Source organism: Pan troglodytes, chromosome 11 (genome assembly GCF_028858775.2).
Source record: "Pan troglodytes isolate AG18354 chromosome 11, NHGRI_mPanTro3-v2.0_pri, whole genome shotgun sequence".
Lineage (NCBI taxonomy): Eukaryota > Metazoa > Chordata > Mammalia > Primates > Hominidae > Pan > Pan troglodytes.
Window position 1 is genome coordinate 3,272,953 of NC_072409.2, and position 25,256 is coordinate 3,298,208.

Sequence of the window (25,256 nt, forward strand, 5' to 3'; positions counted from 1 at the left end):
TGCCGGAAAAGATAAAGCAACGGGTAGGTTCTTCCTTCTCACGCAAACACAAAATGCATTTGTAAATACCATGCTTTCAGGGGACCAGGCTTCTCTGAAACCGAGGCCCAACACAGCTTCCCGTATAAGAAAAACTGGCTGTCTGAACCTCTGGACCGCATTTCAGCCACATGTGGTGCAGTTTACTGAGAACGTGAGATTTTCCTAACTGTCCCGATTACTTTCATCAGCTTCCCAGTGAAGAGGGCCTCTCGGTTCAGGGTAGAGCTGGACGATGGGCATGGATCTGGCACTGCCGTCCCAAATGCCTCTGATGCAGCCCCCGGGAAGTGGGAAGCGGATGCTATTTAAGGGGTCTTGGCGTAGGGACTTGGGCCCGCGCTGGCACTTCCCTTTGGTTTGGCGAGCATCTATCACATGTCGTCCTGACAGAATTCCTAACATCAAGGAGCCTGGGCCGCTGGAAAAGATGCTCTAAAGGGGGCCGTAGCTGAATGGGTGGTGGGAAAGAGGTGGGGGGGATGCTGGCAGTTTCTGCCGGAGGCTCCACTTGGGGAGTGAAGGCTGAAGGGGAACAGACAACGATTCTCGGTCCTGGGAATGTCCCTCCTCACACTGAGAAGTGATTCGAAGGGACGTTGATGTTTATTGCACCACTGGCGGTGGGCGGACCACTGCCTGCACCCACACGGTTTTATGCATTTTGGATATTTCCACCTTCTGGAAAAAAAGATTGCGTAGGATCCTTATAAAATATCTAGATGGCCTTGACGCTGTTCAGATGATGGGAAAGGACTTTGAAACGCTAAGCTAAGCTTGCTGCTGTTTGTAAATGACAGTGTTTTCCTAATTATATCACCCCTTCAAACATGAACTTCCTGGGGTGGTGGGAGTAGCGCTGGCCCCCTTTTTGGTGTCTGGTGTCTGATGTGAGCTGACCTGAGACTTTTATAGGAAGCGGGTCAGAAAGGAGGAGGCAGATGTTGGGCTCTGGAAGGCAGCCCACGGTCAGAGCAGGCCAGGAGCCTCCGAGCTGGGGAAGGGGTCCCAGAACTCATGTGGTCTCCCAGTGGGCGGGAACACAGCATGGCAGGGCATTCACACATCAGGTTGAGAGCTGGCCAACCTCCACACAGCCCTTCCCTCCTCCAACACTGAGGCAATGGGACGGGCGGGAAGGAAAGGAGGGGCTGTGGGGCCCGGTGCCCTGGGAAGCGCAGGGGTGGCTTCCTGCTGAGAAGAACTTGGGGGCTCTCAGTGCTCAGCACAGGCCGGACATACAGTCAGTGCTTAATACATGAATCCAGAAAGGCCTGATGCAAGGGCGTCCCAAGCTAACCTTGTTCTGACAGCTTAGCAAGGCCCTGAAGCTGGCTCAGGACCGTCCCTCCTGTGGTCACACGAACACAGAGATTCTGCAGGTCCCCCTGAGCCGGGCTCTCTACTAGGCAGCCCCATTGAACCTCTCCCCTCTGCCCTTGGCCACACCCGCCTTACAATGCCCTCCATGGCAGCCTGCACTGAAGCCGACATTGATTTCTTTTTCTTTTCTTTTGGAGCAAGTTATTGGGCTCCTGTGTGTGTGATCAAAACTGAATGGGAGATTGGAAAAGATCAAAACAAACAAACCACGGCTGGCCTAGATCAATGGCAGGACCTGGGGACATGTCACTTAGCACACTGGGAGTTGGAGGCTGTGCTGAGCGTATGGCTTGGAATGGCCGTAGCCGAGGGTGCTCTGAGCAGGCCCCGGGTGGCTCCTCTGCCAGCCCCAGCACCCATCTCCCCCACCCCCTTGCCAGGGATCCCTTCTCCTGCGGCTTCTTCTCCCCACACTCTACCCACCATCAGAGCCTCTTTTCCTGGAGGGCGATCCAGTCATCAAGCAGAAAATAGATGCCTAATGATCAAAAGCATCCATCAGCACCGCGACAGCTTTGCAAACCCACAGCCTCGCTACGCTGTGCAAAGCAAACAGCCGGGGCTTCCAGGAGCCCCAGATCCTTGGTACCTAGAAAAACGATAACTTGACTAGTGCTCCCTACGACAAAGGAAGGTGATATAAAAACAGAAGTCAAGAGGCACACACGTGTGGCGTTAGATACAGACAGAGCAGTCCAGCCCTGGGGGGTGTAAGGTACAGACAAAGCAGTCCAGTCCTGGGGGGCGTTAGGTACAGAGCAGTCCAGTCCTGTGGGGTGTTAGATACAGACAGAGCAGTCCAGCCCTGGGGTTGCCCTCTGCAGCAGGGAGGTGACTGCTTCCTGCTCACAGATCTCAATGTGGCCAGCGTGGGTTTGTGGGGTGGTTTTCCTGCTCTGCATAGTGGGGTGGGCCAGATTGTGGGGAGGTGTGGGAAGGGCACTTGTAGGGGGAGGGTGGTATAAGGGACTCGGCTTGGAGTGTCAGTGCATGCTGCAGACAGGCACTCCATGATCCTGAGACCCTTCTGCCTCTGGGGGTGAGAACAGTCTTGGCATCCACACTGAGATGCCAATGACCCCGACGCAGGCAAGGTCCCAGGGAGGACAAAGCAGGAAGGGCATGCAGATGGCTGCATGAAGGCCCCGTCCTTCCCCCTGCTATTAAGGGAGTTAATGCATGAAAAGAAAGTGCTTTGGACAGCACCTGCACACAGGACACGCTCGCTGTTTTTTTTTTTTTTTTTTTTTTTTTGAGACAGAGCCTCGTTCTATCACCCAGGCTGGAGTGCAGTAGCACGATCTCGGCTCACTGCAATCTCTGCCTCCCAGGTTCAAGCGATTCTCATGCCTCAGCCTCCAGAGTCGCTGGGATTACAGGTGCACGCCACCACGCCTGGCTAATTTTTGCATTTTTAGAGAGATGGGGTTTCACCATGTTGGCCAGGATGGTCTCAAACTCCTGACTTCAGGTGATCCGCCCGCCTCAGCCTCCCAAAGTGCTGGGATTCCAGGTGTGAGCCACTGCACCCAGGCCTGCTTTCTAAGTGCCTGCCAGCATCACCTTGTTTTCTTCTGTATTATGATCATTACAAAAACATCTGTGGCAGGAGCAAGTTCCTAACTCTGAACATAAGTGGGGTTTTCCAGGTGGGATGTGGAATAAAAGAGTGGTCAGTCTTCACAGCTAATTAAATTGTTAGAAAACTTCCAAGCCTCAGCTGTCACAATTTAGAAAACAGGACAGAAAAACCTCCCTGACAAACACCCAACACCAATTGTATCCCGGCTCTGCAGTCTGGCCAGCCCCTCCAGATGGGGGCGGGGGCCACTCCCATGCGAGGCTGGGGGATCAAGACACATGCAACAGGCTCTAGCAAGTCTGCCAGTCCCCCTCCCCTCCCCAGCCATCTTCCTGGAAGGAAGGAGTGTGCCAGAGGCCGTGCCGCCCATGTTTTAAATATAAGAGATTTCGTGGAAATGGTGAAGGAGGGAGGCAAAGAGATCAGAAATCAGAGGGGAGAGAGCTGGGTCCATCCCTTCCATCAAACCCGCTCCAGATAAAGCTTAGAGGATCTCACACTTCAAAGGGCCTTTCTCAGTCGGCCCAGGGCAGAGCTGGGTTGTTTGTTTTTAAGTGTTTATTTTCTAAGTGTCCTGCAAACCCCTGAAGGAAGGGGTTGCTGGGTGAGAAATGCCCACTCTGGCAGCCAGAGGTCAGTTTGCAAATCAAGGGACAGCGAAGCCCTGACAGCTTCCCTCCCCCATCGAGAGCCTTCAGAGGGTGCTCGCTTCGGAGGGAGTCTACAAGCCCACGCTGCCTGTATCCAGGGGTCTGGGGCCCAGGGGCCGAGCGAGGCCCGGCCTCACCATCGGTGGGGCAGCCACCCTCACCTCCCCATTTTTCAAAGGGGCTCGAACATAAAACCCAGCTCCCCAGATAAAGGCAAATATGATGCCTGTTTCTCTCTCCTCTTCTGAGGTTTCACCCCGGGGGGAAAAGCCTGGGAAAAAAGAACATGGCCTCTTTCCTAAATCAAAAGGAACATGAGTCTCCATCAGCCATGAAAGGAATGGCAAATGAAATACAAATGAGATGTCATTAAAACAAGAAAGGCCTAATGAATTCTCTTCCTGAAGCAGATGCAAGGACCGGAAAAGTCAGGGCTGGGTTTCAGCTCCAGAGAAATGGACTTGGGGCACCAGCCCAGCCCAGCCCAGCCCAGCCCACCGGGCCGGGGAGGAGGCCTTGAAGGGGTCTACAGCCATGTCATGGGATACCATCAACCTCATGTCACTCCCGGGCCCATGATCTACAGCTCTGGATTAGCATAGAGGCCTGGGTCCCTCCCGAAAGTCTTCCAGGAACAAACGCCCCCAGGCACCAAGCTGCCCAGTCCACAGGCCCTGGAGGGTGGGCGTGGCTTGTACCCATGTCTGGGGCCCACCAGGTGTCCGAGAGTGCCCTTGCCCAAATGACCCCCTATGACATAAGGGGACACTCACCCGGTTATCGCCTTCGGGGGCGAGAGGGTCTGTCATCCAGGATCCGAACCTCGAGCCGGAGGTCTTGACAGTCACGGGGTCACTGATGCCCGTCAACTTCCCGCAAGCTGGAAAAGAGCACGCAGGTCAGGAGAGGGAGGGCGGGGGCCCCGGCCCGCGGTGATCACCCTGACCCCGACTGCCCAGAGCACACGTGCCATGTGGCGGCTTCTCCTCTTGCCCTCGGGGTCTGGGGTGCTGTGGAAAGCTGCTCACGCCCTTGTTTTCACAGACAACTCCCCCACTCTCGGAAAAGCCACCTCCTCCCCAAAACAGAGCAGCTGTGGCCAGGATAGCAGGGAAGAGCAGTGGGCAGACGGCCGCCCTCCCAGGCTTCACGCCTCCTCAGCCTGCTGGACCCATGGCCTGGGGATGGGGGTGCTGGAGCAGCACCTCTAGGAGAGGGGGTCAGCTTTGCCAAGACTCAATTTTCTTCTCTTGGAAATGGGAACGCAGCGGCTCCACCCCCAAGGGCATTAGAGGTCATGCCCTGACAGCCCAGCCCGCGTGGGGCACAGTCAGGCCCAGTGTGAGACACTGCATCCAGGCAGGCCCTGTCCCACGATGGAGCAGCAGCACCACCAGCCGCCCCGGAACTGACCCGGGACAAAGGCCACAGCTGCCTTCCCGCAGGAAGAGCCTGCGCGCTTCTCCCACAGGCGTGAGCCGGTTGCTTCTGCCAGTGGGAGGAGCCCAAGCTGGAGCGCACCAGGGCGGATGGGATCCTGGATGTGATCTCAGCAGCCCTCCCGTCTCACAGAGGACCATGGAGGTGAGGAGGGACACACCCGGGCCACCCGGTGATTTGGGCTGAGGCTGGAGCCCCCCACACCCCCGAGGGCTCAGGTCGGCTTCCACACCCACTGCACGGGAACAGAACTCCTCCTGCCCGGAGGCCGGTGTGTCTGCGCAGCCACGCAGCTCTTCCAGAATGCACGAGCCTCGGCCGCCCTCTGAAGGGCCAAACGCTCCTGATTCTAACAGGGACCCTGGATGGGAAGTGGGTGGCTTTCCTGAGGAGGGTAGAGGAAGGGCCCCTCCGCCACAAGCCCCCGCACCCTGCCCTGTCCCTCCCGGCCAAGCCCGCCTGTGACCTCCTAGGTCTGCGTGGCACCCTCGGTGGGCTTGCACGAGCACACGAGTTCAGAGGCCATCCACGTGTGGGGGAAGACTGCGGGTGAGTGCGTCCGGACCTCGGCTCAGCCAGGATAATCCCGTCGGCAAGCAGGGTGGGGCAGGCTCCAGGCTGGCCCCCCGGAGGACGCGGCCCGGCCACTCCCATGCTCAGCGCGGGTCTCAGGGTGCCTCCCACTCTCTCCCAACTGGAAGTGGCCTGTTACTGGCATCACACAAGACCGGAAAGAGGAACGCTCCCGGCCCCGCCGGCATGGAGGCGTCTCCGATTCTGTGGGTTGGCGGGAGAGCGTGCACCCGGGCACCAGGGCTTTCAGAGGGACGAGGAGCCCACTGCCCACAGAAAAAGACTGGGTTTGCCCCCAAATTCCCATCGAGTCGGGCTGCATTGCTCCAAGGCCCCGGCAACCTGGCTCCCGGGCTGCCACCTCTGCCCCGATTGGAAGAAGAAATGTCACAGCCCTTCCCTCCCTTCCTCCTCCGTGCTTAGTTCCCCATTCCTACTTTCAGGAGGAATTATGTGCTTTCCCAAGTAAATATTGTCCCCTCATGGCTGGAGGCTTCCCGGCAGTGGGGCCGGGTGAGAGGCTGCCAGGGTCTTCTCGGCCGTGGTCCACACAGGCTCTGGGCCAGGCCATGCTCCCCATCTGTGGGAGGAGAAGCAGCAGAAGAAAGGGACGGAGAGGAGATGGCCACAGCTGACCGGCGTCTATGGGGACGAGAAGTAAGAAGATGTGGGGGGTCTGAGACTCCTCTTCCAGGAGAGCCCGGCCCAGATTTTCACCCCAGTGCAACTCGCTGGCGGAGAGGGGGAGCTCAGGGCGGCTTCACTAAGGCCCTGGAGGAGCAGGAGGCAGGAGGTGGGAGGCAGGAGCCATGGCTGGGCTCACCCTCCGGCTGCTGGGGGGCCCTGGGCTTCGGGGGAGACAGCAGCTCCCTCTGCACTGGGTGGGTGCTGGGAGAAGCCCTTCACAGCCCCTCTCCAGCCCTCCCTGCCATCCAGAGGCTGGTGTCCCCTAAGACAGTGCTTTGGCCCTGTGAACATCCCGTGAGGACTCTCCACGCCGTGGTTCTGTTAGTCGTCCGGAAGGAGAAGCCTACAGGAGTGGCGGCCCCATGCTGGGTTTCCATCCAGCAGCACACACGGGCTCTGGCCACTTCAGCCTCCTCAGTCAACACGCCGGGCCTTCCGTGACGCTGGCCCACACTAACGCCCGGAACCACACCCGCAGCAGACTCATCCCGGTCGCGTGACCTACCGGAAGGAGACCAGGTGTCTGCCCTCCACCTTGCGGGCAGCCGGCAGAGGCCAGAGGCAGCAAGTCAGTGCCGGGCTCCTCTCCGCCGCCTGGCCAGAGCCCCGCCCTGCTGGTTCACGCAGCTTTGCTCCAGCTGTCCCTCCACCTGGTGTGCCGGCCCCAGCCCCACCTTCCCACCCACCTTCACTGGCTTGCCCCAAACTGACACCTCTGCCCTAAAGACGTGCCCCTCCTTCACTCTGCCTGGTCTGCCTGTCCTCACTGCAGCCGGAGCCAGCTTCCCACCGTACATCTCATGGGGCTGCCAAGGAATGTCTGGGTCTTACTGCCCCAGGGAAGAAGCTTCCTGCACTCACCCTGTTTCCTCCAAAACTCAGCCTGGGGATTTGTATGGAATGAATTAATGAATGAACGAATGACTCATTGCTCAGAAAAGCCTCCTAAGTCGAAGGCTTCACTCTCTGTCTCAGTGAAGGAGGGAGGGTGACCCTCTTCCCTGGGGGCTGCTGTGTACTCCCTCTCCTTCTCTATAGATGGGCTAATAACAACAGTGACCCCTCGGAAGGCTGCTGTGAGAATTAGGGCAGGGACCACCAGAGAGCTTTTGGGACAGCACCTGCCACAGAGTCAGAGCTCCACAGAGGTCAGGAGGCATCACTGGGGATTCAGCCTGAGGATGTGCAGAAAAGGCGAGCCCAGGTGGATGTGGTCTTCACCCCTCCCACTTCATCCCGCCCACCCTGGACCTTGCAGTTCTGCTCTCCAGAGGGCGGCTCTGCCCCAGGCCCACCCTGCCCCGGGCCAAGGGCTCCCTCTTCCCTCCTGCATGGGCCCCACTGGCTCAGAGCTGAGCATCACCCTCTCCAGCTCCCTCTTTTAAATGCAAAAGTGACCCCTTGAAATGAGCCTTAAAATCCTGGCTTAGCAAGGGCAGGGAAGGGTGAGGCTGGCTCTGCACCCTGATCTTCCAACTGCTGGCTGTAGGCACAGCTCCCAGGGCCCTTGGGGCTGGAGGCCACCTGCCCTCCTTGAGTCAGGGAGTTATTTTTGGTTCTCCATCCAGACTGCTTCTGCCAAGACCTCAGGAACTGACGGGATCCAAAAAAGCCCATGGCAGAGCCTCAGCGGAATCTTGGCACATGCAGTTCAGGAAAGTGTCCCTCTCCAGTCACGAGCACTCAGGATGCATGCACAAGGAGGGAAGAGGAGGGGAGAGGCAGGAGAGGGCTGGCCGGGCTTCCTGCACTGCTGGAGGCTCAGGAAATGGCCCAAACGGGCTCTCTCCTAGGAAGGCCTGGGCTTGGAGGGCCAGCATGCTCAGCTGGAGGGGCAGAGGCCCCCCGAGGGCCCCAGACGAGCTCAGAAGGCAGAGCGCTGTGCAAGGCCGGGAGCCTGGACAAGCTGATGCCCCTGTGGATGAGACAATCTGCCTCTTGCTATTGGCAGGAGGAGGCCACTTCTACGCAGCAGCATGGACGATCTCATAGAACAGGCCCGGGGAGATGCCCACTGAGGACCTCAGGCCAGAGACAGAGGGGTCTCTGGGCAACAACGGAGACAGGCCAGGAGGGCTGAGTGCCCTGAAGCAGGCAGATGGGGTTCCTGTCCTGCTGCCTGTCCTCTGAGCCTATCTTCCTTGGTCCCAGCTTTTATCCCCTGCAATCCGGGAAGGCTTAAGCTGGAAGAAGCCTGCAAAGCTGGGAACTTGGACAAACCAATGTCCAAGATGCAGATGAAAGAAGCTGAGAACCATGCTGCGTCCCCGCCAGGCCTCGAGATCAGACCCAGGGCCTGGGCTGGGGCGGCCACTGAGGAAAGGGTCACGGCAGACCCTCTTCCTCGCATGGCAGGAAGGGCGGGCCTCCAGGAGACTCTCACCGCCTGTCATCTGGAGAACTTCCTGGGAGAAGCCCTGGCCGCCCGGGCCCCACTCAGTCAGTGCTTCTGAGCGGCTTTTTGGATTTTGGTTTATTTCCCCCCCTGTCACTCTAGTGGGTTTTCCTTCAGAATCCACTGGCAAGGGCTTAACTCTCTATCCTTGAACGCACCATGTGCGCCGGTGACAGTGGCTCACTGTCTAGCTCCACTCAGGGCCGGGGGCAGGAGAAGACAGACCCTCTCCCTGCCTGGCTGACCCTTTCTCACATCTCAGAGTCAGGGAACAAGAGGGAGGCTTCAGGTTTGTCTCCCCCAGGACAGAGTGAGGGGCATGGTGCCAGAGCCAAGCACCATGCCCTGCCATCCCGAGCTGGGACGGGGGCCTGCAACTGGACTTGCATCAACCTAGATACCCAGGCAGGCCCAGCTCCCAGTGGCTGACAGGGGACTCTGAAGCTGGAGCCAGCGGGCTTTGTTAAGACGTGTTCCAGTGAAACAAAAAGACCCGACTGACCCTGAAGCCCAGGCTCTGTCTGTGCTTATGGGTGTCTGGGGGCTTCCTTCTCACCCTTTGGGAAAAAAAAGAAACTAAGGAAGCCTTTAGCACCAGAGTGCCAGGATGGTATATCTGGGAGGAGCCCTTCAAATCAGCTGGCCCCCTCACCCCTCATTTATAGAGAGGACCACGGAGGCCTGAAGCTGACAGGCACATGCCACGCCCCGGGAGCTCCATGGGTAGAGCAGCATCGTGCACTGACCCTCACGCTTCTGGCTTCGCTCAGCTTTGCTGTTGGGGCATCTGACTCTGCAGGATCCCCTGGAGAGAGGGCCCCACGCCCAGCTCAGGCGACGAGGCCAGGGGCACGGGGCAGCACTGCCTCTCCCCTTGCTTGGCAACAAGACTTGCTCCAGGGGAACCGGCAAACTGCCTCCCTTCCAGAGGATGCCCGAGAGGAGAGGTTCAGATTCTGAAGTTTCTGGCTGGGCCATTAGGAAAATCATATAATGCCATCAAAAGAGGGATCTTCAGAATTGGAAACTGAAAGCTGATGGAGCCCTGGTCCTTGTTTTCTCTGTTTCTGAGTATGTTCTGGGCTTGTCAGCAACAGTGACTTGAAGAAGGTAGCAGCAAGGAGAGAACTATCAGGAAGACTTTGGGAGAGCCTCTCCTCCAGGCTTACTGCAGGAAGGGAACCCAGACCCTCCCTGTTCACTAGACCATGGAACCTGCAGTCACACTTCACACCAGCAGGAACAGCAGGCACACCAAGAAACTGCGGGGTCCGGGACAGGGGAGGAAACTGCCCACTACTGGAGGCCACATCTCACAGAAGCCCTCACCACCCAGGACGGCCGGCAGCGGGTGCCGGCTCCACCTTGCAGAAGGCCGGGCTCCTCAGCAACCTCCCAGCAAGGAAACAGGCTGCCAGGGTGGTCCTGAGATGGGGACCTATTTGCAAGGCTAAAATGAAGCTAAATTAAGCAGCTGCAGGACATTAATTTGGTGCTTAAGTTACTGAGCTTGAATGAAAGCCTGGGAAGAGGGAGGAGGAAGATCAGCAGCTGCTAACTCGATCTGTGTGTCAATCATCTATCAATCAATCAATCAATCATTTATCTAACTACCTATCCAGTTATCAGTCAGCTATCATCACCTCTCTATCCATCGACCTACCTGCCTACCAGCACCTCCTCTGCCGGGCACAGTGCTGAGCTCAGGATCTGAAGGACTTCCATGAATTACCATTCCATGAATTACCCCAGAGCTCAGGGACTCCCTGCACCATTTTACAGAGGAGGAGGCAGCTGAAACTCGAGAAGGGAAATGCCTTGGGGGAGTCGCACAGCTATCGAGTGGCATTTACTACCTTGCAAAACTGCCTCCTCTAACGGGGGAGCTCAGTTTGCTGTGTGTCAAGATTAGCTGGGTGCTGGCTACGGGCAGATGCCAGGGCCCCACCTGCAGACGCTCTGATTCAGCAGCTCCGCCTACGTGTCGCAGCCCTTCCAAAGAAAGAATTAAACGCAGAGGTGAAACCAGGCAGCTGCACTCCAAAGGTGGGAGAAAGAGGGCCTCTGGAGGCCTGTTAACCCCCTCTCTTTACTCCCAAATCAACGGTGTTAGCAGCCCAAGGACAGCCATGTGATCTCTTTCACAAGACCCAAGATTTTAAGCCGCAAGGTAAACTCACCCAGCTACTAAAAATAGGCCAAGCACAGATGGGAAGGCCAGCTCATCCGGGAGGGGTGGTGCCCCCTCGGAAAGGCCCTTGGCTTCTCACTATTTGCAACTTTTTACTCCAAATCCTCACTTTGCTCCCTTGATTCCTTGATTGGAAAATGTGGAGGTTTTCTCTGGGTTTCTCCATGATGTGCCCTGTCTATTCCAGGGAGGGAAGACACTGCTCATGGGGAAATACATAACAACAACAAAAAGACCCCACCACTGGATTCTTCGGAGGCCGAGGGAGACCCCATAAGTGGGAGTGTTTGGAGGTCCTGGAGAGAGGGGCAATGGTGAGGTCACTCAAGGTCATGATGGGTAGCAAGCCGAAGACAGTACCCAAGGGAAATAGTCATATAGCCCCATGATCGTTAATACAGCCCTATCATCATTAACATTCACACCAACTCCTAGAAAGTCAAACACTCACACCAACTCCTAGAAAGTCAAATTGGGAAGCCATGGTAGAGGCCATCTGGCCCAGACCCCCCTCCTGGGACTGTCTGAGATCACCCAGCCACTGTCATACCAGGGCTGGGCACCATGGAGCACAGAGCTGGAAGAATGCAGTTAGCAGCCCCCGTGGGACACAGCCAGCATGCACACATCAAAATGGATTAGTTCTCTGACTCCAAGCATTTCTTATTGTCTCTGTTTCGGGACTGGGGAATTTAAAGCTTTGTGCGTTCACTGAGGACACCTAGAAGAGCGTTTAAAAATCACCTAAATTGGGAACCTGGGAAACCAAGGGTTTGGCTGACTCTTTTCTTTCCCCTTGAATATTCTCTCTCTTCACCTGACTAACATTAGAGGTTTTTTTTTTTAAGTGTTCTTTTTGGATGTTTTAGGTTTATGATAAGGCACTTGGAGTGTGTGTGTGTGGAAGGGAGAGTAGAAATAAAAAGGTAATCCAGTTAGAACATCAGAGAAAGCCTGAGATAAACTTCATAAGGCAAAATCACCCTAAAATTACCCTAAGTTACCCTAAAAAGTAGGTAGTATGAAAACAACAACCTTTGTGTTATTAAACAAAAAACAAAAAACAAAAACAGCTTGGTGAGGACGGATGGCTAATATTTCTTAAGAAAAACTAAAAGTGGAATTGGGATTTGAAATGTGCTATTTAAAAGCAGACTCAGACACTAATGTGTTAATATTTCTCCTAGTAATTAACTGGAAAGTTGATAAGGTGAATGGGTAATCAATCAGAAATAAGAATCCAAATGGGTCACCCCACACTGGGGGTCTTTCTTAGGAAACACACCCGAGGAAGGGGTTCATTTGCTCAGAGGCTCCTCCCCTTCCAGGCTGTGAGCAGGGGCTCCCTCCCGTGCTGTGAATGGCAGCTCTACTGAGATGTGATTGAATTTTGTTCCCTTTTTTATTCAAACTATGCATGATTCAATATTTCAGGAGCTCCACCAGCCCCCGTTCTCAATCCGGAGGAATCTGAGATGTTATTGCCAGCCCTATTAAACTGGTGTCTTCAATGCACACACACATACGATTCACACACACACACACAATCTGCCAGATGGTATGCTATTTTTTTCCAGATGTGCGACTCAGCGGGGTCTGTGGCCTCTGCACAAGACCCGGCTCTGAACAATGCCCTAGGATGGGTGTGGCCTACGCTCCTCCTCTGCTGTCTCTCAAGGTAGCCCTGCCCAGGAGCCCTAATCCAGCCATCACCTCGCGAAGCCAGGCGGGCGCTGTCCACTTCAGCACCACTCCCTAAGCCTGTGCGTGTGCCGGAGGTGGGCAGTGCAGCGCCACGTCCCGCAGGGTACTGGGCCTACCTAGTTTTTGCATGCATGCACGGAGCCTTTCTTCAAGATTGGACACTCTGCTCTGAAGTTCATCGTAGTCATAGGCGCCAATTTCCTCTTGCAGCTCGTTAAGCACTGACGTCAGATTCTGGACCTCCTCTTTAAACTGCAATACCAATTTGGCATCGGCCTTGTACTCTTCCAACACAGGTATCAAAGGCCTAAGTTCATCCATTTTCGCTTTTATCGCCTGCAAGGTTAAAATAAGCTGGTTCAGTGCGATGCATGCAAGAACTCTCACACCCTGCCTTGGCCTGGCTTCTCCCTAGGTGAGGGAAAGTGTGTATATTCCCGCTTTATTTACAGGCTTATTTGTTCTGGTCCAAATGAGTTAGAAGAGCATATTAAACAGTCCTCAGAACACCATCATATTTGGGAAAGGTCTTTATTGTCAGTTTAGAATGCAACATCTTAAGGTTACATGCTTTGAGTCACATACACGAAGTTTTTTTTTTCTTTCTTTTTCAAAAAATGCATTGACAAGGGTTCAAACTATTCATGAAATGCAGCTACAGTCGCATGCAAAGGAGGATCCTGGTTGTATTCAAGGTTCCTTAGTGAAATGGTGCTAAGTATTGGAAAATAATAGTAAAAATGCATGGTGCAAAAAGCTCTCTGGCTCTCTTTCATGGTTACATGGGAGTGGACTGCTTCTTCAGTCACTGCAGCATTGAAAAAACTCTTTTAAGTTAGCCCTGCAAGTAAGAAAATGAAATACCGTTGAAGAACTAGCTCACTAGCCTGCCTGAAACAGACAGCCATCAGGAAACACATATTTGCATGGTCAGTTAGAAAAATCCCACTGTAATGCTCGAGTCAGTCAAAACAAACTGCTTTAAGAGTTATTGAGATGCCCTCGTCACAATTTCTGTTGGAATTTTTTTAATGCGGTTTAGCACAGTATAGGCAAGCGCTTGCTTTTCTTCCCCCAGAGCCACAGCACCCCAAAATTGGAAACTCGGAGAGATGCCTGTGTCAACAACGTTTGCCAAGATGAGCTACCTCCCAGTTGCTGAAGACACCCCCCTCATTAGAGGAGCCTGCCGGCCGCAGAGAAGGGAGTGCTGGCTCAGAGACATAAGTGCTTTTTTGGTTAGACAGGTCAACATCTCTCCCTCCAGAGTAATTCATGATGACCAGCCAGATGCAAGGACAAAAATGTCCACCTGCCTCTGATGAGCACAATCGGCTCATTTCACCTCAACAGGATTGGGCCTGCTATTATTTTATTTATAATATAGATTTATAATTTCATTAGCTTGCCATTTCATCTATTTAATGTATCATTTTTAAAAGAGAATTAGTTCTTGCCTCATGCAGGGAGCACATCGAAGAAAAACATTAGCATAAAAAGGACGGGAAGACAGAGACAGAGCACACCAGCAGTTTCCAGTCGGGCGAGGCTGTGTAATTTGACCTGTTCATTTACATCTGGGCTGGATTTCTAATTAAAATGCGTGTATACCTTCATTAAGGCGGCATATAACGTTTCAGTCGAATCGCACTGAGATGGAGTCAACTGTGGGCATCTCTCTACCTGGCTGCACATCTGTATCTATGATTTTAGGTCAAACAAACACCAGTTTTAATGTCCAGAGTTACCCGGAGAAGCAGAACACTTCCCACGAGGTGGAAAGGAGGCTGGCGTCTCTCTCTTTTTTCCCTGCAAGTCTATGGTATGCCTTGTCATGGCTAGATTAGGTCAGATGTGAAAACTGCCCTGAGAGATTCCTGCCCCAGAATGGCCCTCATCAATTCAGCTAATCTTTGGCTAATGTGATTTACCTGCAGCAGCTGCAGAATGACAAGGGCCAATAACGATGTCCCTTCCCAGCTAATATTCGACTTGGCTCGGGCAGCGCAGGATCTCAGACCCCTGGCTTCCAAACCACACTGACGGGGGCTTGGGGGCGAGTGTATGCTGCTGCCACCACTCAGGCCGCCCCTGTCAAGGTGGCTTCTGCCAAGCCAGGGCCAGTGGTGGCCTCCCTACTGCCAAGGGCAACAGTCCTTTCAAGGCACAGAACAACCTTTGCTATGCTTCTCCCTGCCCCAAATGACCATTTCTGTAGGGGAAGGGAGAGCATGAAGGGAAAGCACACCCAGCCTCAGAGGAGGAGAAGAAGGAGAGGGAGGAGGAAGAGGAGGATGAAGAGGGGGAGGAGGAGGAAGAGGAGGATGAAGGGAGGAGGAAGAGGAGAAGAAGGAGAGGGAGGAGGAAGAGGAGGATGAAGATAGGGAGGAGGAGGAAGAGGAGGAGAAGAAAGGGAGGAGGAAGAGGAGGATGAGGAGGGGGAGGAGGGGGAGGAGGATGAAGAGGGGGAGGAGAGGGAGGAGGATGAAGAGGGGGAGGAGGGGGAGGAGGATGAAGAAGGGGAGGAGGGGGAGGAGGAAGAGGAGGATGAAGAGGGGGAGGAGGAAGAGGAGGATGAGGAGGGGGAGGAGGAGGAGGAGGATGAAGAGGGGGAGGAGAGGGAGGAGGAAGAGGAGGATGAAGAGGGGGAGGAGGAAGAGGAGGATGAGGAGGGGGAGGAGGGGGAGGAGGATGAAGAGGGGGAGGAGAGGGAGGAGGATGAAGAGGGGGAGGAGGAGGAGGAGAAGAAGGAGAGGGAGGAGGAAAAGGAGGATGAAGAGGATGAGGGGGAAGAGGAGGAGAAGAAGGAGAGGGAGGAGGAAGAGGAGGATGAAGATGGGGAGGAGGAAGAGGAGGATGAAGGAGAGGGAGGAGGAAGAGGAGGATGAAGAGGGGGAGGAGGAAGAGGAGGATGAAGAGGGGGAGGAGGAAGGGGGAGGATGAAGAGGGGAGGAGGAAGGGGGAGGAAGAGGAGGATGAAGAGGGGGAGGAGGAAGAGGAGGAGGAGGAGAGGGAGGACGAAGAGGAGGATGAAGAGGGGAGGAGGAGGGGGAGGAAGAGGAGAGGGGGAAGGAAGGAGGAAGAGGAAGGGGGAGGAGGAAGGAGGGGGGATGAGGAGGAGAAAGGGGAAGAAGACAAGGTGGGGGAGGAATGAGGAGGAGGGGAGAGGGGGAAGAGGAGGGGGAGGACAAGGAAGAGAAGGGAGAGGAGGAGGAAGGTAAGGGGGAGGAAGAGAAAGGAGGAGGGGGAGGGGGATGAGGAAGAGAAAAGGGAGGAAGAGGAGAGAGAGGAAAGGGGAGGCAGAGGGGCAAGGGGGAAGAGGAGAGGGGAGGAGAGGAAGGGGGAGGAGGAGGAAGGGGAAGAACAGGAGGAGGAGCCGGAGGAGGAAGGGGGAGGAGAAAGGGAGAAAATAGGGGAGGGGGGAGGAGGAGGAGAGGAGGAGGAGGGGGGAGGCAAGGAGGAGGAGAAGGAGGAGCAGAAGGAGGAGAGAGGGAGGGGAGAGGAGGAGGAGAGGGGGAGGGGGAGAAGGGAGATGGAGGGGGAGACGAGAAGGAGGAAGAAGAGAGGGAGGTGGAGAGGAGGGCAGGGAAGGAGAAGGAGGAAAGAAGGGAAGGGAGGGAGAAGGAGGAGGAGGAGAAGGAGGGGAAGGAGGAGGAGGAGGAAGAGGAGGGGAAGAGGAGGGAGGGGAAGGAGAAGGAGAGGAGGGAGGGGAGAGGGGGAGGAGGAGGAGAGGAAGGAGGGGAAGGAGGGGAAGGAGAGGAGGAAGAGGAGGGGAAGAGGAGGGGAGGGAGGGGAGAGGGAGAGGAGGAGGAGGAGAGGAAGGAGGGGAAGGAGGAGGAGGAAGAGGAGGGGAAGAGGAGGAGAGGAGGCAGGGGAAGGAGGAGGAAGAGGAGGAGGAGAGGAGGGAGGGGAAGAAGGAGGAGGAGGAAGAAGAGAAGGAGGAGAGGAGGGAGGGGAAGGAGGAAGAAGAGGAGGAGGAGGAGGATAAGGGGAGAGAGAGGGGGAGGAACATGCATACCTTAAACTGCCTGGCCAGGTGTTGCTTATGACTCTCCTCCACCTGTTTGAACTTGGACTCCAGTCCTTTCATTTGGTTCTCCATCTTCTCCACGTACTGCAAGTCTCTCTGGGTCCGCCTGTCCAAGACCTCTATGGACTGAGACATGTTCTGCACCTGTCAAAAGGGCAACAGGTTCAGTGAAACAGCCGCAGTAGGTGCCAGGCAATCTTCTCTGCCTGCTCGTACCGACATTGCCCTTTCCCACACAGCCAGCACACTGGGAACCAGAAGTGGCCCATGCATTATTTACAAGGTAATCGCCAGCATCGCGGACTGTGAGGACTGATAACTCCCCAAACACAGCAAATTGGTTGGGTAAACATTTTCTTTGCCAACCTGTTCTTATCATCAGGGATGCAAATCAGGGGTGTGGGAGACTCAAGTTCCGTTATTCATTGTAGCTCCAGGCACAGGCTGGGTGATTTCTCTTGATCTCTCTCTCTTTTTTTTTTTTTTGGTAGTGGTGGGTGGGGATTTTTCCTAGTCTTTCTGTTGCAGGACAACATTAGTTAGGCAAGCATAAACACCAGCAGAGAGGAATGGCACTCTTAGGCTGCCCCGCCCCCAGGTATAAATTCTCCTTCCTCCTAAATCTCATTGACTGTCTTGCTGATAAGGTTGATTACTTAAGTGCAGAGTGAAGGAACAAGGGAGCCGCTCTCCCTGACTCTGCATCAAGCTTTTTTCCCTATCTGCTATGCCATCCATCACACCCCACAGTATCATAGGTAGATGACTGCTCTGCAAACATGTACATTCTGAGCATAGAGTCAGGAATCAATCACCCAGCAAATGAAGAATCGCTGTTTTACATCTTTACAGGCAGATCTGAATTGAGTCTAGCCTCAAGATGGAACTTTAATATTCAACAGGATTCCAGGGAGCTTAAAAGAAAAACAGTTTTAGTGCAGCCACCTGCCAGTGCATTTTATTTGCAGGAAACTGGCGTGTGCTTCTGTGCAAATGCATTCGGGGCTGCGGGGAGGTGGGAGGAAGCTGAGGATTGCTGCAGTGGTGTTTGGGTCATTTTCTCAGAATCTAATCCAATTACTAGAGAGGAAGTTACCTCCATGACAGCAAATCTTCACTCCTGACTTTTTTGCTGAATTTGAAAATACTCTCCCTTCTAGGAACAAAATCATTTGGGGATGAGGCTTAGCTTTGCCTGGTCGGTGTGAAAAGAGGACAGTGTGGTTTCTACTTCTTACTATGCATCCTCCACCCCGCCAAATAAAGTAAAATACAAGAGAGCAAACCAAGCCTCCTCAGTAGAAGGAAAACCACTATTGCCAATCTCAGTACCCCAAAATGCAAGGAATTTCATATCTTGTTATTAGAAAGTAACACACACAAACTCATCTTGAAATTTTAAGTTTGTAAAGTACACGATGGGGTGGCTTTAGCTCCCTCTCACCCCTTCTCTTCCCTGGGAAATGGAAGCATACCTCTAATACCACCTGCCTGATTCCCTTGTTGTCTTCCTCTGTCACTTTGAATAACTACAGCACCTTTTTCAAGAAAAGATGTAAAGTTTGTCTATATTCGTCCTTCAAGGCCCAGCCCAAATGCCACCTCCTCCAGGGAGGCTTCTCTGATGAACTGAGTTAAAACTAGCTGCAAACTATTTGGAAACAACAACGTCACTTTGTTGGCACAATGTCTGCCTAGGAGTGAGCCACACAGCTGTCCCCCCCACAGCTTTCCGGACAGGATGCTCATGGGGGGAGTGACACTGGGTCTCATCCACATCTGTAACCCCTGCACAAAGTCCAGTAAATCTAGTGCACAGGAGTAGCTCCTGCAGCCACATGGCCGGAGGAAGCAACAATACAAATGGCGGCGCCAGTCCAGGCCCCTCTCTCCATTCCCCTCCTGGCAAAATCCCCAGGAGCGAAGGCCCACAAGTGCCGAGGAGAAGCTGCTGAGCTCATGCTGGCCTCAGTCAGGAGACCACACACGGTGCTGTAGGCTTTTTGCTCCTCAGAGAAGGAATGCTTTTAAAAGATTTCAAAGATTAGACTTTAGATTTAAAAAACAAATTTTAAAGATATCAAGCTATTCAGCTGCCTTAAAACCAAACAATTACTCTCCTATAGTTCTCCTAACCCTGAATGCACTTTCCTTTCTGGCCATGGACAAGGCACAGGCACAGGTCTGCCTCCAGCTCACAGTCAGTCTAGGATTGCAATCACACACCCATCTCCCAACCCTAGGGAAGGCGTTCCTCTGAGCACAGCCCTTCCTCTGAGCACCTTCATTTTCTTGCCTGCACGATGTGTCTCTGAGGAGCCAACTGGCAGGCTCAGGGTCACAGAGCTACGGGATGACAGTCTATCCCACACCCTACCCAACGGGGCAGCAGGCATTAAGAAGCGGGAGGGGGGCCAGCAACGCACAAAGACACACCTGGCCTCAAGATAACTAACAGCTAATAATTATCCATCCTTTCCCATGTTCCAGGCACTGCACTGAGTCTGCTGTGTTATTTATCTCATTTGATCTTTACAAAACCCCGGGAAATGAATAAGTACTATTTTGAGTCCCATTTTACACATAGGGAGACCAAGGCTCAGAGAAGTTAAGCAACTTGCTTACTGTCACCCAGCCAGGAGGCCTGCCAGTTCAAGCTGGACTGGCTCCAAAGCCTACACTCTCAAACCCAGAGCCAAGTGCTTCTTCAAAGAGAACGGAGCCCGTGCCACACGCCTGCCACTATCTGTGTCCCTACAGTGCTCGACCCTAGCTGCATGGAACTACCTGGTGAGGCTTCCAGGGCTGTACATACCTGGGTTCCCCACAGGGACCCCAGGGCAACAGAAATCAGAGACTCTGGAGGTGGGGCCTGGGACTCAGTACCTTGCAGCCTCACCAGGTGGGTTAAAGGTGAAGCCAGGGCACAGAAACACCGACCTGGCTGGAATATGCTCAGCTGTGACCCAGCCCTATCAACAGGGCACATGGGCTGAGGTTTCTGGAGCACCCTGTCCTGCTTCTGCCCATGAAGAGAAAGCAAGAGAAGAAAAGAGAAAGAGGAAAGAAAGAAAATAGCACACAGGCCAGGGTGTGCGGGGGAAGCTGAGGATGGAGCAGCGCTGCCTCCTGCTAAAATGCACAGTGCATTAAGGAGCAAGGGCCCTCTTTCATAGCAAATGGCTCATGCCCTCTGAAAATAGAGTGCCCGCTATGGTATCAAATGGGGCTTTAAATTTTTAAGCAGTAATGCTGTGGCACGCATAGGCAGTAAGGAACATTCCAGGGCCTGCAGTCCCAGGGGCTCATGGAGCATTCTGGAATCCATTTTCCAACTCTCTGCTCTCCCCGCAAATGCCTCCTCCCTGGGCTCAGGGCTCTGTTCTCCCCTCCTGACTCTCGCCGGCCCCCACAGCCCAGAGGCCCCTCCAAGTGCCGCCTCCCCCGTCTAAGCTTCTGAATAATTAAAGGCTCAGTTAGGCTTTGGTCTAGTTTGGTGTTAATAAATGTTGGTGGAATGTTAAATGCATCTTACTTTAATTCTTTTAAAATGATTTACTCAGGTGGCTAAAGATAAAACAAATTCTATTCCTTCAAGGTGAGCGTGCTTTACGAACTAGGCCAGTTGCCCTGGGTACCATGATGCATCCTTCTTGCCCAAGAAACAAGGGTCCTGTGGCCATTCCAGACAGGGACTGGGACACAGAACAGGCAGTGACTCGGACCTTTCAAGGCCCGTCAGAGCTGGGTGGGCACTCAAAACCTCTAGCCCACCCTCTCCCTCTCCAAGAAAGGGGACTTGCTTTGTCTCGAGCTTCCTGAGGGTTTGTGGTTCAGCACCAGGAATGTGGACCCGAGTCGGGGCAATGCTGTCCTCTCACCAGGCTGCTCCCACCTTCCCCAACGAGGTGGGCAGTGACAGCACCATCTGTCCCCCCAGCACGGAGCCAGCCCTGAGTCACAGAGGCCCCCCGCCCCTCACAGGCCTCCTGCCATACTCCTGAGCTGACGCCCATTCCAGAAAGTCCAAGGCCAACCTGCAGGAAGAGTCACGGCTTTACTATTGTGTGTGTGTGAACGTGTGTGACTGTGTGTGTGTGTGTGACTGTGTGACTATGTGTGAGTGTGTGTGTGACTGTGTGTGTGTGTGTGACTATGTGTGAGTGTGTGTGTGACTGTGTGAGTGTGACTGTGTGTGACTATGTGTGAGTGTGTGACTGTGACTATGTGTGTGTGTGACTGTGAGTGTGTGTGACTGTGTGTGTGTGACTATGTGAGAGTGTGTGTGACTGTGTGACTATGTGTGAGTGTGTGTGTGACTGTGTGTGTGTGACTATGAGTGTGTGACTGTGTGTGACTGTGTGTGTGACTATGTGTGTGTGTGACTGTGTGAGTGTGTGTGACTGTGTGTGTGACTATGTGTGAATGTGTGTGACTGTGTGAGTGTGTGTGTGACTGTGAGTGTGTATGTGTGAGTGTGTGTGTGTGTGTGGTGTGACCCCACTCCCTCAGGGTGGGAAAGTTCCCTGCCCATAGGCACTACATGCAAATGCCCCTTTCTTCTGGGGAATCAATGGGTGGAACAGAAGGGCCCACCATTCCTCCTTGTTCCCTTGGTAACTCTCCTATGGGGCCCCCAGAACCCAGGTTAACCACAGAATCCGGGGTCCTTGGGTGGAATGTGCCAAAAGGCTGGTGGGCTGTGCCCATTGGGAGAAGGCCCCCTGACTAAAGTGGGGAGTGGAGGAGACTGAACCAGGTGATGAGCTCGGCCATGTGGGTCCGAGTGCCCACTTCCCTACTAACAGCTGTTTGGCTTGGGACAAATAAGTCCACCCCTTGGGAGCCAAATTTCCTTTTCTTGAACTGGAGTGAAAAATCCCACCAACTTCACATGGTTCTTGTGAAGATTAAGTGAAATAACGGATTCAAAATATGTTATGCAAACGACATATGCAAACCTGCTGTTCCCATGTGGTTCTGAAGGTGACAGCATGGCCTGCTTTAGCCCCAGGAAGGCATTCATGGTGATGAGCACCTGTCCAGCCACTGGCCAGGTACAACCATTCAAGGGCAGAAAAAAGATCTCATCTCGTAAAATCCAAATGGCCATGCATTCCTGGGCCCACGGGCGCTCTCCAAGGTAGCTGCTGGGTGACAGCCCCAGCCCTGTGCACACAGATTATGACATCACTCAGAGACAAGCCTTGTGTCCCGTCTCACCATGCCCATGTGACTTCTCAGTGGAGCCTGCGGTGACAGGGGGCAGGTCTAGTCCTCTCTTCCTGGGCCACCCTTGGAAGTCTCAATCCACCTGTCTGTCCACCCACCCATTCACCCATCCATCCATCCATCCACCCACCCATCCACCCATCCATCCATCCACCCTTTCACTCATTCACAAATATTTTGAGTGGAGACAAGCCAGGAAAGAGTCGAAATGGGGCCTGCAAGCTAGCCAAGCCTTGGTGCTGGCGTGAGCACACAGGCATGTACACACACACACACACAAACACACACACACACACACAAACTCACACACACTCTGCGCAGACTCACCTTCTCCAGTAGCTGCCTCAGCTGTTTTGTGCGGGCATCCCGTGAACACATGGTCTGCTGTGGGGCGACCACTGTGCAGATACACCTGCCCTCGCTGTCCTGGGCAGAGCTGTACACCTGCCAGCTCTCCTCAGGGTTGGTGGGCAGCACCTGGAGAGGGGCGGGGTGGGAAGGGAGAGGGAAGGAGAGAAAGGGAGACCATGAGGTTGTGTATCAGAGCCAACAACCAGGGGAAACTGTCCACATCCACCCCCAAGGAAAAGACGGGAGGAAATGGTCCCAAGACATGTTTGACCCAAAGGGAAGAAAGGGTCCCTGGGAACAAAGAGGCACAGGTCTCCTGTTAGGGGGCCCAGGGCTGGAAGGATGTCAAAGAGGCAAGACCCTTTACATTCTTAAAATTTAAGTTCAACTCAAGGGATGTCTGGAGTTTGTCGTCTGGCCAAATTGATCTACTGGGTGGATGGGAGGGGCAACTGGAGGCCACAGGCTGGACTAGGAGCAAGGCAGGAAAGCAAACGCTGGGTGGCTTGCAGCGGGCACGTATTTCAGAAACAGGATATCCTTCCCGTAAGTCAAGCACCGGTGGCTGGCACCACCAAGCCTCGCCCTGCCGTTCCCTGACACTTGCAGACGAAGCACCCACTGTAACGGCCCCAGATCCAGCAGCCTATTCGCCCAGAGCTGTGATGAACCCCGAGCTACAGCAACCTCCCAGCCGGCAGCGTGGCACAGACTGACCCGAGAAAACACTAGGTTTCCAACTCCTTGTGGGCTCCCCCCACGAGCCATTTGGTGGATGTCGCCAAATTGCTGGTGACATGCTGTGTAGGGGTCACCCCCAACCTCAGTCCTGAGGTTTGCCCAGAGATCACCAAAGAAACCGGAGCTGCCCACGTCTGGTCTAACCTTGCAGCCCAGCCCTGCCAGGTACCGGGGCGGGCACTCCTGAGCCTACACGCTCCATCCTGCTGCTGGCCCTACTGTCTCCGAGCACGCTCCCCTCCGGTGGCATCAGGTCATCTCTCTGCTATTTTTAGCATGAAGATGGGGAGGAGAAGTTGGGCGGGTAGAATCTATAGTAGTCATATCTTTAATCTCATTCATTTCCAATCCCAGAAGATCGGGACCGGCAGGCCGGAACAAAGTCATCATGGAGGAATCGCCCTCCGATTCCTGAAGGAGCAGGGGGGGCGGCCTCAAGAGGGGTCTTAGGAGGGAGCCACACCACGGAGCCCTCTTCGCAGGGCACTAAACCTCTGGCAGCAAAAAGAGAGAGGGAGGGAGACTCACGTCCTTCACCTCTCCTTTCAGCCTAAAGGGCCAGTGGTCTGGGGCGCGCCTTCCCGGCGGCGGCCCCTTCCCCGCGCGGCCCTCCGGGTGGCGGTTTCAGCTCAGCCTCGCTCAGCCATCTAAGTCAGCTCTGCCCAGAAGCAGCCCTGGCCACGGTTCCCCTCCCGCTAGGCTCGAGAGGGAGACGCGATTTCAATTTCAGAGGCCAGGAGGGAGGGGTGCGCGCAGAAGACGAAGGCAAAGGCGAGGGGGTGAGCGCCCAAGGGCAGGCTCCCAGGGGCCCCACCCAAGCCCCTCGGCACCGTCCTCGGAGGGGAAGGAATAAACCCTCCTATGGACTGGGGAGGAAAAGGCGCCTTGGGACTTTGGGAATGCAGGCGCAGGCAGGAGCTCCGGAGCCCACCGGCCGGGGCCCCACTCCCAGCCCGGTCCGGCCAGTCTGGCTTTTACAAACTAGGGCGGGCTCAGAGTCCCCGCTGGACCGAGCCCAGACTAGGGTCTAGCGGCGGCTCCACCCCTCACTCGCTGAGTGTGACCTTGGACAAGTCCCCAAGTCCCCAGCCTTAGTTTCCTAACCTTTTCAATGGGGGGCTCATGATTACTGACCCAGGACTCCAAGCCTCCGAGAACCCACCAAGCTCCCCCGGCCCCGCGGCGAGGGGCCCAGACGAAGGAAACGCCGCCCCAGGGGCGCGCGGGCGGAGATGGAGTGGCCCAGGCTGGGGGAGCGGGGAGCAGGGTCGCCACCGCTGCGTCGGCCCGCGACGCCTGCCCTTGCCCGCCCTGCTCCCCGCCGCCTCCCTGGGCGACTCGGGTCCCGCGCGGCGCCCGCCCAGCCCGGGGCTCCGGACCGAGGAGGGGGAGGAGGAGGAGGAGGAGGAGGAGGAGCCGCGCCAAGGCGGCCGGCGGGCGCACTTACGCCGGTGCTGCGGTCCAGCGTCCCGCCGCCGGCCGCCGAGAGCTTGGTGGTGTTGAGGCCCACCAGCGAGGGCAGCGTCTGGGACATCCAGTTGGTGATCATGGCCATGGTGCTCAGCACGACCCCGATCTTGAGCAGCGGCACCGACATCGCGCCTCGAGCTGCCTCCAGCGCCCGCTCCGAGCTGGCACCGGCTCCCGCGCCCAGGCGGCCTTCAGGCGGCGGGCACCGCGGCGGGCAGGGGCGCCTGGCTGTGTCCCCGCGCCCCCTCGGCCCGCCGCAGCCCGCCCGCCGCCGCCGCCGCCCCGCGCGCCCCGGCCATCGCCGCGCCTTCCCCGGGCGCCAGGGAAGGTGGCCAGGCGGCCTCTGCCCGCCGCGCCCTGCGCCTCGCGCCGCCCGCCCCGCGCCCTGCCTTGCCCGGCTGCGTCCCTCCGGGCTCCTCCGCCGCCACCGGGAAGCGCCGTCCGGCTCTGAGCGCTGCGCGGGCTGCGCGCGGGGGCCGCGGCCGGGAGGCGGGGCTCGGCCGGGCGGGGCCGACGCAATCCGCCCAGGAAATGGGTGGATTTTTCCTCTCGCTCGGCTCCCCGCCGCCCCCTGGCTGCTGGCAGCGAGGTCTGCAAACTCCAGTCCGCCCAGGAGTTGGGATCAGGGTGACATGAGGAGACGGGCACACCACCACCCCCAGATCATAAAATACCCGGCGGCGGCGCGGGGACTCCAGCTGGGGGCACGGCCCGCGGCCCTCCCGTCCCGGGGCTTCTCCCATCCTCACGCCGGGGCATCCCTCTCCGATCCCCGCAGAGGGTCCGCT

The 25,256-nt window shown here is 55.6% G+C and overlaps 1 protein-coding gene across 1 annotated transcript in view; it reads right to left on the reverse strand.

Annotated features, from left to right (window-relative positions):
• The window catches only part of OLFM1 (olfactomedin 1), a 35,078-nt gene extending 10,160 nt beyond the window's left edge, over positions 1–24,918 (reverse strand). The window contains exons 1-5 of the mRNA XM_016962045.3: positions 24,446–24,918; positions 22,234–22,383; positions 16,663–16,818; positions 12,761–12,980; positions 4,428–4,534 (exon numbers count right to left, since the gene is read on the reverse strand). Coding sequence (XP_016817534.1) covers positions 4,428–4,534; positions 12,761–12,980; positions 16,663–16,818; positions 22,234–22,383; positions 24,446–24,595 — 783 coding nt within the window. The 5' untranslated portion in view covers positions 24,596–24,918. The remainder of the gene's footprint in view (positions 1–4,427; positions 4,535–12,760; positions 12,981–16,662; positions 16,819–22,233; positions 22,384–24,445) is intronic.
• Positions 24,919–25,256: the final 338 nt, after the last annotated feature.